General features: G+C 45.8%; 1 protein-coding gene across 1 annotated transcript in view; it reads right to left on the bottom strand.

The window, feature by feature from the left end:
• Positions 1-639: 639 nt before the first annotated feature.
• Positions 640-11,756, bottom strand: part of LOC106814502 (rab GTPase-activating protein 1-like) — a 15,651-nt gene continuing 4,534 nt past the window's right edge. Inside the window, exons 5-8 of the mRNA XM_014818813.1 lie at positions 3,462-3,566; positions 2,307-2,468; positions 1,435-1,591; positions 640-689 (exon numbers count right to left, since the gene is read on the bottom strand). Coding sequence (XP_014674299.1) covers positions 640-689; positions 1,435-1,591; positions 2,307-2,468; positions 3,462-3,566 — 474 coding nt within the window. The remainder of the gene's footprint in view (positions 690-1,434; positions 1,592-2,306; positions 2,469-3,461; positions 3,567-11,756) is intronic.

The raw sequence follows: 11,756 nt of genomic DNA, 5'->3' as shown, positions 1-11,756 counted from the left end.
CCCAGACACACACAAACCGTGATTCAAGCACCACCTACTCTGTTTAATCTACAATTACACGAGGTGTCTAAATTCTATTTAAAATGGAGACGAAACAGCAGACCAACAGGGGAAGAGGACAGGAATGGAGAGAGGAGAGACACAGAAAGAAACAGTGACCGAGTGGAGAGAGTGAGAAGTGAGAGTTGAGATGAGTGAGCATGAGTGAGAGAGAAGAGAGAAAGAGAGAGAAAGAGAAGGGAGAGATGGAGGCAGAGAGAGAGAGAGAGGACGAGAGAAAGAGAGGAAGAGCAGAGAGAGAGAGAGAGAGAGAGAAGAGAGAGAGAGAGAGGAGCCTTCACAGTGAGCTGAGCATGCGAGTGGAAAGAGAGAGAAGAGAGATCAGAGAGTGAGAGAGAAGTGACAGTGAGGAGAGAGAGCGAAGAGAGTGATTGACGATTTCAGACAATGACAACACCTACCCTAATATTACATATTATTAAATATTTTTCATCCATCTATAGGCATCTGTTTGCACCGTGAGCCAACACACAGTCTACGCTCATATCTTTGTGTTACGGAATGTTACCTCTGGGAGCATTACGCCCAACCCACAGTCGTTCTGACACCCTATCCCACTCCTGTCATGACTATGTCCCGCTACTCGCCCTGCCACCCATACCACTCTGCAATTCTGTCAGGCCTGTCCTCTGGAGACAGTCATTATGCAGTAGGAAACGTGGCAAGACACGCCATTGATTATGGGGCAGTTAGGCAGGAGACGGTAGCTGACTGCGGGGCAAGAGGAGCAAGGGGCCTGTGTGACCCCTGACCTCAACCCCTGCTCGCAAATGCCGATCTGCTATAAATCCAGCTACGCTCATATTAGTAACACTCTCTCTCTCATGGGCCGGTGTGCAGTGAGTGTGCATGTGGCCGAGTTAACATACACAAAGCCAACCCCCCCCCCCCATCCCACTTCATGCACAGGCCACCGCGAAAAGAGGCATTGAAAAACAAGCCAAACCACCTTCCCGCCGCACACGACATGAGGAAACACAGCAGATTACAATAATTCAACCCCTTCCCCTTCCACACTGGGCGAATGGACACCGCAGGTCACCGATAACAAACAACACGCCTGCCCGCCCGCCCCCGCACATCCTAGCGTGCATAGGAGGGTCGACACAACCCACCACAAACCACCACACTCTACGACGTGCTTCCCTTGCGCAATACGACCTGCGACCCGCCGCCGCCGCTCCCTCCCCGCCTCCTCCTCGCGCCGTCGCCGTCGTCGCCGACCGCGTCCTTGATCGGAGTGAGACGGTGCTATCTGGAACCAGGTGTTCTTAGCAGCGGCGAACGGTCGCCTCATTCCCCTGTGGGCGGCGCGAGTCCGGATGCCGTCAGCTCCTGCGTGCGGCACTCCCCTCGACGAGCGCCGCTTCGTACTGCCCGAGCCTCGCCGACGCCCGCTCGCGTCCTCGGCGCGTCGAAGCCGCGGTCGTCGTGTCGGCCGGCGCCCTCTCTTGCGGCGGCGCCGAACGAACGGCCGCGCGGCATTGCCGTCGGGCGAGACAGGCGCGAGCACTCGCTGCACGACTGTATCATGGTGAACTTAGGAGAGAGAGAGAGAGAGAAGGTGAAAGGGTGACGTAATGAACTAGTCGCCGAGAGGTGGTCGATGGCGGCGAGGGAATAGGTGTGTAGTGGGGGGGGGGGGAGAGAAGTGAGTGAAAGCAAGCGAGCGAGAGAGAGACAATGAGAGAAAGAGAGAGAGAGAAAAAGAGAAAGAGAGAGATAGAGAAAGAGAGATATCACCAGCAACAACAGCATCACTATTAAATGTCACATCACTAACCATGTCTCTGTATAAAATATGTTGCCAGTACAGTCAGCCAGGGTCAGGTTTTCGCTCCAGCTTGTTATGAACATCCGTACCCAGCAACGGACTAGTGGATCGCACAAGCCGCTAGGTGCAGGGATGCTAAAATTCGGCCTTTTGTGTCATCATACCCTGGCTGTGCACTGGCAAGCCTTGTTAGATGTCTTAATACTCTTATGTTAGTCAGACACCATATAACTGCATTAAAATACGCGATACTTTAACAAGATATCACGTCGCATTGAAATTTCAATCATCATGGTCGTTGTCTCAAACCACACTGGCCTCCTATTTCTGCATTTGTCCATATCGTAGCATATTCTAGAACTACAGGAAAGATTACCACCAGCACCACAGCCTCCGGCACCGCCACTACCATTACATGCCACCGCCACCATCGATGTATCGTCAGCATTAGCATCATCGTCAGTATCGCCATGGTTACTTGATCCTGGCCATCTCCGTCCGCGAGGCCGTCTGCTGCTTTTTCGAGTCGCTCGCTCAGCTGCGTGCAGATCTGCTTGTAGTCGACGATGATGGCCGTGTTGCGCGAGTTCTCGCCCTCGCTGCGCTGTAGCTCACGCCGACACATCTCCTTCAGCTGTCAACGACATGCACCACGTTTTACTAACACCGCAACGCCACGTTTTACTAACACCACAACGCCACGTTTTACTAATACACCCACGCCATGTTTTACTAACACCTCCACATCATGATTTACTGACATGATAACATGCTTACGATATCTTATAATTATTATAATAATTATTATTATTTATTATCATCATTATCATCATCATTATTACACTCGTAATTCTGTTCAAAGTTACCTCACTTGCCAGTCTTATAATCTAGCGGGTTATTATAGCGCGGAAACATAGTCACGCATTTTAATAACACCCCATTGGCAAAGTCACATTCTACTGAAAGCCTCGGAGACCATGTTTCCCTTGGTGAAGCTAAATGCGATTAGGCAGCTCACCATGGCAACTATGCATCAAGAAGCCAGAGAATTTTCACACAGGACTGAGGTATTATCAGGAGTGTCATATAATACAGTTAGACCTCGATTATCCAAACGAGACGGGCGGAGTGTGTTTTGTTCGGATAACTGATCTGATCATAAGTAAAGGAAGCCATACTGAACATAATTAATGTGCGTAAAAAACACGTTTACAGAGTTTTTATTCACAAGCAAATTGCGTCAGCAACTGTACAGACCGTTTCAGAGGTAACGTTACGTCAAACGCGCGCCACCTATCTAGCTTCCTACAGTGCTAAACAATGTAAAAGTGAACAATCAAATATCTTTTCTTGAATTATAAATAGCACGAATGGATTGAAATATTTAATTAAATTATCTCATAATAAACCTTCATTTTGGTGCAATATTGAAATTAACTTGAATTCTTCATTACCTCTGTTCTTCATAAACCCAACGGGTCACCAGTGGTCTAGTGGCTTATTAAACATTCACGGGACCTTGAGATCGTGTTCGGATAACCGAGGTTTGACTGTATAGTCTATAATATGACACTCCTGATATTATCTCACATAATCACCAGCAGATGTCGCCACCCCCACTGCATACCTGCACTGACTCCAGCTCGTGTCTTGCCTTGTCCTCCTCTACATCCGTCAGCATCTGGTGCGTGACCATCAGCTCCTTCTGCAGGGTCTCTGCCTTGTCTTCCACCTACCGACAACACCCACATGTTAGCCACTGTTGCAGCTGATGACCGCCAAGGTGACAGAGAGGCATACGGCATGGAATGACTCTCATCATGATCATTTATCTCACTATTATTCTATTAGTCACAAAGTACATTTACTTTATAATAAATCCATGCATTTACACTGTCAGCAATGGTTTCGCCAAATTGTTTAATTGTCTGTGTCAAGCCCATCTTGACAAGTTACACCATTATCATCAAATCCAATAAACATACTCAAAGGGATTCTATTACTATTTAATTTTATTACATAACCTTCTTACTGTTCTTATCTTCTTGAGAATTTTTTATTTACTTTGTAATTTTTATTATTTCTTTCGCATTTCTTATTTATCACATCAGTATCAAGCCTACGGGTAAGATACCTGCCCACACGAACATTTATTGCCATATATTCATCGCATTTATAGAAAGTCACTCGACTGATTTCAGAGCAGAAAATACCACTGGCCTGTGCTAAGCTGGACCATCTACTGCCTAAGAAGCTTTGATGCGTGACCGGTTTACCAGTAGTACAGGCTGCAGGTCTGCTAGAAATTGCATACCTTGGCCTATATAACCTTTTGATTTACGTATGTTGTTACCTCCTGGCCTTGAAAAACAGTTGAAACGAGAATTTGAAAAGTTGGTTTTCAGTGGGCTGGTGGGGTCAGTTTCAATAGATGAGCAGGGGTGCAGACATGTGATGAGGCGAGAGTATCTGTACATGAGTGAGTGAGTGAGGTGCAGAGAAAGTTTTAGGGCTAAGGTGAGTGAAGTTTAGGGTTATAGTTGGGTTAGGGTTAGGGTGAGAGTTAGGGTGAGAGTTAGGGTGAGGGTTAGGGTAAGCATTAGAGTTAGGAATAACAACTGACAGGGGTGAGGGTTTTGATTTAGGGTTAGGATACGCGGTGAGAGCGTGCATGTATGCAGGCAGGGAAGGAAGAGAGCAGCGTGAGTGACCTACCATGTTGCAGAAATTGAAATCCCGAAAAATTGACACAAATTTCCCAGATCCCAGACAATTTTAGAGGGTCTTTCCCACGTCCCGATGGACTTCTGTTCCCGAATCACGGAAAATTTATCTCACATTTCCCAGTTCCCAGCTAATTAAAATGGCCAATCCCGCGTCCCAAAAATACCCGTTCCCCCCCTCTTAATGGTTAACGTTAACTGTGTGTTAAAAAAGTTATGGTTGGTTAACGTTAACGGTGTGTTAGAAAGTTAATAATAGTTAATGGTTGGTTAAAAAGTTAATATAGTTGAAGATAATGACGTTAAAACGTTAATGGTGTGTTAAAAGGTTAACGGGTAAAGTTAATGGTTGGTTAAAAAGTTAATGGTGTGTTAAAATGTGTTAAAAAAATTGATACCAAGTTACCGTGATGAGTATGTGTTCTACATGTTAAACGCATAATTTCAACATAATAATAGTGTTTCGTAGAACTGAAGTCTCTCGCTTTGCTGTCTAGAATATTCGAAGAACTAGGCACCTCAAACATCATTAGTAAATTGACTGGTGTGTATGTTATTTTAATTAAAAATATAACAAAATCCTACTTCAGTCATTTCATAAAGGCTAGACATAGAGCTGCGTATTGTCATGTTGCCACTTACTGGTTAATTATTTTTTTATTAGTTATGTTAGCCAGGGCACTCTATTATTATTAACAAGAGCCATCGAGATTCATTTTTGATATCAGATTACCGCGCGACGAGTATGAGCTCACCATTTTAAATGTATAGTTTTTTCAAGTCTTCCTCCAAATTTTCATTTCGGAGATTCCCGGCATGCGCGAACAGATTCTCGCGAGATGTTTGGTACGACTAGGTACCGCATAATTATTAAATGGATTGGTGGACATGTGATCTCAAAATTAAATGTATAAATTCAGAATTAACTTCATTTGAACAGGCCCTTAATTGTGACGTTGCCATGTTGACCGGTCCACCGTTTTTGTGTTTAAAACTAACCTGTATGATACAGGCGTATGTTCCGCTTCACTACGCTAACGCCTGTAAGCGAGCGCCGCGTCAGCGGTTCGCGAGCCTCGTTATCGATCGACCGGTTGTTATGGCGGAGAATCTGATTAGCGGTGAGCAATCGAGCGTACAGAAGTAAATACGGCAAAACTTCGCCCCAGGCGAATACCTGATGAATGGAAACAATCTAGCTTTGGCAGAAGCGTGCACTAATTGCAGTTATAAATTCAACTTGAATAACTTGAGAAATGACGTCAGGCAAAAGCCTGCTTGCTGATTGGCCCGTTACAGCTCTCTGATTGGGCGCGATGATTTCTTCGTTCGCGAAGCGGACTGAAGAAGCAAGGGGTTAATGCCCCGAGGAGGAGCAGGACGAGGGGAAGTAGTCATTAACGTTAGTTTAAAACGGGATCCGTCTACAATCTACATGCTGGAAATTCTTGAAAACAATCTAGCAAAAGTTTCGATTGAAGATCGGGCCTCGATGGATTCTGTGATCATTTAGTATGAATAAAGTGTACGTCGCATATGCGCCAAAACTGTCTAAATACTCTTAATTAAAGTCTGTTCGATGCTTATTCAGGTCTGTTGCCGACTGACGCCCTCTACCTACGACACCTAAATAGCATGTGTGCATGTATGAATAAAAATGTCGGACATAAGGAAATTGCGGTGCAACCATGTCGTATAGCTGTGGTCCATATTTACAGGAATTTATTGCATTACTAAAACTGCAGGCAGTACATGTACAACAATGACTACATAGGTGGCTGGTCCTGTTTCTCTCTCGTGGGAGCGCACAATAATGTGTACATTTCTCGTTGTCTTTGCAGTTTTATTCCTAATCATAGTCCTAATTGTACACAAAGGTTCTCATCCCATGCAGCATGTGTGACCAGCGAACTATCATGTCATCAGGATCTGCTATTACCAAAACAAATGTGGAAAATTTACGATGTGCTTCACCTTTTGTTAAATCTTTTCACAGATTTCACTCACAAAATCTAAAAGCACAATTATCCGCTGCTCTGCCATCCAGTCTACTGCTGTTATATCATAGCAGCAACCATGCGTAAAATGAATAGAAAATCCATATTATGTATACATGATGGATTTTTCTGCACATTAATCATGCTCGTGCACCTACTGAATGACAATTAAGTACACACATATCAATGGGACTGATTCCACTTCCAAAAAATGAAGAAAAAGACGGGTGAAAATTATTAAAAGGCACACACGCCCGTATACGTCATATTTACAAAACTAGCGCCGAATGTATACGTGGTACAAACAAACAGTAATTAAAATATTGCCGCAACATTAAATGAACGAGAAAACAACTTGAGGCGTCTATATTAATTCTCATGACGCACGTCGAACAAACATGGCCGCCCTGTAAAACTAACATGGCCAACGTGTCGAAAAAGCATGACCAACGTTTAAAACCAACAAGGCCGCCGTGTAAAACAAACATGACCGATGTACCGAAGAAACATGGCCAACCTATTATAAAGCAGCCACGGCCGTCATCAGTACAGTGGCTTGTGTGCATCGTGCATAAACGTGTTATTCTTAATAATCTCTTCCATCAGACAGCGATTTCCTCCCCTCCCTCAGCCCCGTCCTCTATTACGAACGGGCGGCTACATCGAAAACAATATGTCACCAGTCGATGTTTTTCATCACTCGGTGTTTTTCAGTGGTGGCGCCACTATCTCCACGTAAAGCTGTATAACACTGCAAGAAGGTATAACAAGAGCGCCACCTATTCAGCCCCTCGCCCCACTATAGGTCTGTAGGGGAGACAGGGGCCACGTAGCTAGCTAGTACAATCACTAAATGACACAACCACGCGCCCTCGGCCCTGTACGCGCACCACTACTTAAGTAATTACGGTCACATTGATTAGAACCGCTCGCTCATGAGATGTAGTAGGTATCCGGGCGTGACCTCATCGGCCAATAGGAATCCTCGCGTACTAAGAACTCTATATATATATATGCGTGTGTGTGCATGTGCGTGTAACAAGGAATCCAAGGAATCCAAGGATAAACCCTGACGGTTTACATGTTGGCAACGACTGACCGGATGAGCAGGCGATTAGATAATAGGCCTATTCTGAGCTCACCTATGACACATGTATTTGATAATCATGCTCAGTGCTCTATAATTCACATTACGTTTGATATCTTAGGGCTCAGCGTGGGCTGACCATGTGCATTCACCCACCAATCCACATTTCTCTCTCTCACGCACGCACGCACAGACACGTATACACACACGCGCGCATACACCATGATTGATATCTAGTGCGATGTCATTCTAACATCCTCATCCTCTTCACACTTCCTTCAAGCACCCAGCATTATCGCTACGGAAACGACTTGATCATGAAAATCATTTATATAGCCGTGCCGCGCTATATATCCCTTTAGTCGGGTAAAGCTGCTGGGGAACTCCATTATCAAACGGTAGGTGGCGTTGGTGGCTATCTACACGAACATTAATACACGAGCGTTATTAGCCTTTTAGTAACAGGAACTAAAGCTCTATGGTTGAATATATTTCACACACACACGTGGATATTATCAGTGAATGATGTTCAAAAGGGGTCTTCCCACAGACCTTCAGTCTAGAATGTAATTAACAAGATATACACTGATGATCGTATAAGTATTTTGATATCAGCCATCTTCTCATCAACGCTGCACGTTTCCTTTATGTAACGTGCTTCTCTCACACAACGTGCGATATGTGTATCAACAATGATGTGAGGAAAAAATATTTCGGTTGTGAACGCTGATGATGGTTTCCGCCATGCACGACAAAACCATGCACGACTGCAGCCAACATCGGTGCTCGGCATGAACGATTCCATCAGGAGTGACTAGAAACACATTTGCTTTTATTCACTCATGATAACAACCTCATCAGAACGTAGCTGATGCTCTCATGCCAACACCATGTCCACATGACCCGTTAAAACTGAATAGTGAGTCTCGTCTGACAATAACAGCTCACTCACATTCTCTCCATGTCGTTGTTACTTTGGAATAATCCCCCCCCCCAACACACACAAACCTTGATTACAGCACCCGACCTACCTCTGTTTAATCTACAATACACAGTGCTACTAAATTACATATTTAAAATGGAGACAGACACAGACCAAAAGGGGAGGGACAGGAAGGGAGAGAGGAGAGACACAGAAAGAAACAGTGACCGAGTGGGAGAGTGAGAGTGAGCATGAGAGAGAGAGAGAGAGAGAGAGAGAGAGAGAGAGAGAGCCTCACAGTGAGTGAGCATGCGAGTGAGAAAGAGAGAGAGAGAGAATCAGAGAGTGAGAGGAGAAAGTGAGTGAGAGAGGAGAGCGAGAGAGTGATTGACGATTTGCAGAGAATGCACAACACCTACCCTAAATATTACATATTATTAAATATTTTCATCCATCTATAGGCATGTGTTTGCACGTGCAGCCACACACAGCTCTACGCTCATATCTTTGTGTTACGAGAATGTGTACCTCTGGGAGCATTACCCCAACCCAACAGTCGTTTCTGACACCCTCCCACCTCCCTGTCATGACTATGTGCCGCTACTCGCCCTGCCACCCATCCACTCCTGCAATTCTGTCAGGCCTGTCCTCTGGAACAGTCATTATGCAGTAGGAAACGTGGCCAAGACACGCCATTGATTATGCAGTTAGGGGAGGAGACGTAGCTAGACTGCGGGGCAGAGGAGCAGGGCCTGTGTGACCCCTGACCTCACCCCTGCCAATGCCGATCTTGTATAAAGTCAGCTACGCTCCATTATAGTAACACTCTCTCTCTCATGCGTGTGCAGTGGTGTGCAGTGTGGCCCAGTAAACATACACAAAAGCAACCCCTCCCACTTCATGCACAGGCCACCGCGAGAAAGAGACATTGAAAAACAAGCAACCACCTTCCCCCGCACACTACATGGAGGAAAACACAGCAGTTGCACCAGGAGAAATTCAACCCCCTTCCCCTTCCACACCTGGGGAATGGGACACCGCAGGTACACCGAGGAACAAACAACACCCTCCCCCCGCCCCCGCACATCCTAGGTGCACTAGGAGGGTCGACACACACCCACCCCACCCACCACACTCTACGACGTGCTATCCTTGCGCAAATACGCTGCGACCCCGCCGCCGCCGCTCCCTCCCCCGCCTCCTCCTCGCGCCGTCGCCGTCGTCGCCGCCGCGTCCTTGATCGAGTTGAGGGTCTTCTGGAACCAGGTGTTCTTGGCAGCGGCGAGGTCGCCGTGCGCGGCGCCAAGCCGGTGCGTCAGCTCCTGCGTGCGACACTCCGCCTCGACGAGCGCCAGCTTCGTCTGCGCGAGCTCCAGCTCGAGCGCCCGCTCCGCGTCCTCGGCGCGTCGAAGCCGCGGCTGCTATTTGTGATGTGACGTCATCACGATGTACATATATGGTATTGATACATGACTGTCATATCGCTAACAAATGTAAAAGTGAACAATCAAATATCTTTTCTTGAATTATGAATAGCACGAATGGATTGAAATATTTAATTAAATTATCTCATAATAATACTCATTTCGGTGCAATATTGAAATTAACTTGAAATTCTTCATACCTCTGTTCTTCATAAACCCAACGGGTCACCGGTGGTCTAGTGCTTATTAAAATTCACGGGATCTTGAGACTTGTTCGGATAACCGAGGTTTGACTGTATAGTCTATAATATGACACTCCTGATATATCTCACATAATCGCCAACAGATGTCGCCACCCCCCACTGCATACCGCACTGACTCCAGCTGCGTGTCTTGCCTTGTCCTCCTCTACATCCGTCAGCATCTGTGCGTGACCATCAGCTCCTTCTGCAGGGTCTCTGCCTTGTCTTCCACTACCGACAACACCCACATGTTAGCCACTGTTGCAGCTGATGACCGCCAAGGTGACAGAGAGGCATACGGCATGGAATGACTCTATCATGATCATTTATCTCACTATTATTCTATTAGTCACAAAGTACATTTACTTTTTAATAAATCCATGCATTTACACTGCGTCAGCAATGGTTTCGCCAAATTGTTTAATTGTCTGTGTCAAGCCCATCTTGACAAGTTACACCATTATCATCAATCCAATAAACATACTCAAAGGGATTCTATTACTATTTAATTTTATTACATAACCTTCTTACTGTTCTTATCTTCTTGAGAATTTTGGTTTTTTTATTTACTTTGTAATTTTTATTATTTCTTTCGCATTTCTTATTTATCACATCAGTATCAAGCCTACGGGTAAGATACCTGCCCACACGAACATTTATTGCCATATATCATCGCATTTATAGAAAGTCACTCGACTGATTTCAGAGCAGAAAATACCACTGGCCTGTGCTAAGCTGGACCATCTACTGCCTAAGAAGCTTTGATGCGTGACCGGTTTACCAGTAAAACAGGCTGCAGGTCTGCTAAAAATTGCACACCTTGGCCTATATAACTTTTAATTTACGTACGTTACCTCCTGGCCTTGAAAAACAGTTGAAACGAGAATTTGGAAAGTTGGTTTCAGTGTGCTGGTGGGGTCAGTTTCAATAGATGAGCAGGTGGGCAGACATGTGATGAGGCGAGAGTATCTGTACATGTGAGTGAGGTGCAGAGAAAGTTTTTAGGGCTAGGGTGAGTGAAGTTTAGGGTTATAGTTGGGTAAGGGTTAGGGTGAGAGTTAGGGTGAGGGTTAGGGTAAGCATTAGAGTTAGGAATAACAACTGACAGGGGTGAGGGTTTTGATTTAGGGTTAGGATACGCGGTGAGAGCGTGCATGTATGCAGGCAGGGAAGGAAGAGAGCAGCGTGAGTGACCTACCATGTTTAGCTTGTCATGTTTTAATGCAGACAGGGAGGGAAGGGAGTGAAGGTCGTGTGTGTGAGGTGGGAATAATGTGTCAGAGACCTACCATGTCTAGGTTGCTGTGTGTGCATGCAGACAGGGAGGGAAGGGTGTATGTGTGAGGGGGACGTGTATGTGTGAAGGGAAAAGATGTGTCAGAGACCTACCATGCATAGCTCGCTGTGTGTGCATGCAGACAGGGAGGGGAGAGTGTATGTGTGAGGGGGGAGCGTGTGTATGTGAGGCGGGATGATGTGTCAGAGACCTACCATGCATAGCTCGCTGTGTGTGTGTAGGCAGGGAAA

This window comes from Priapulus caudatus, unplaced genomic scaffold (genome assembly GCF_000485595.1).
Source record: "Priapulus caudatus unplaced genomic scaffold, Priapulus_caudatus-5.0.1 Scaffold933, whole genome shotgun sequence".
Taxonomy (NCBI): Eukaryota; Metazoa; Priapulida; class Priapulimorpha; order Priapulimorphida; family Priapulidae; genus Priapulus; species Priapulus caudatus.
This window is presented reverse-complemented; position numbering and strand designations above follow the sequence as displayed.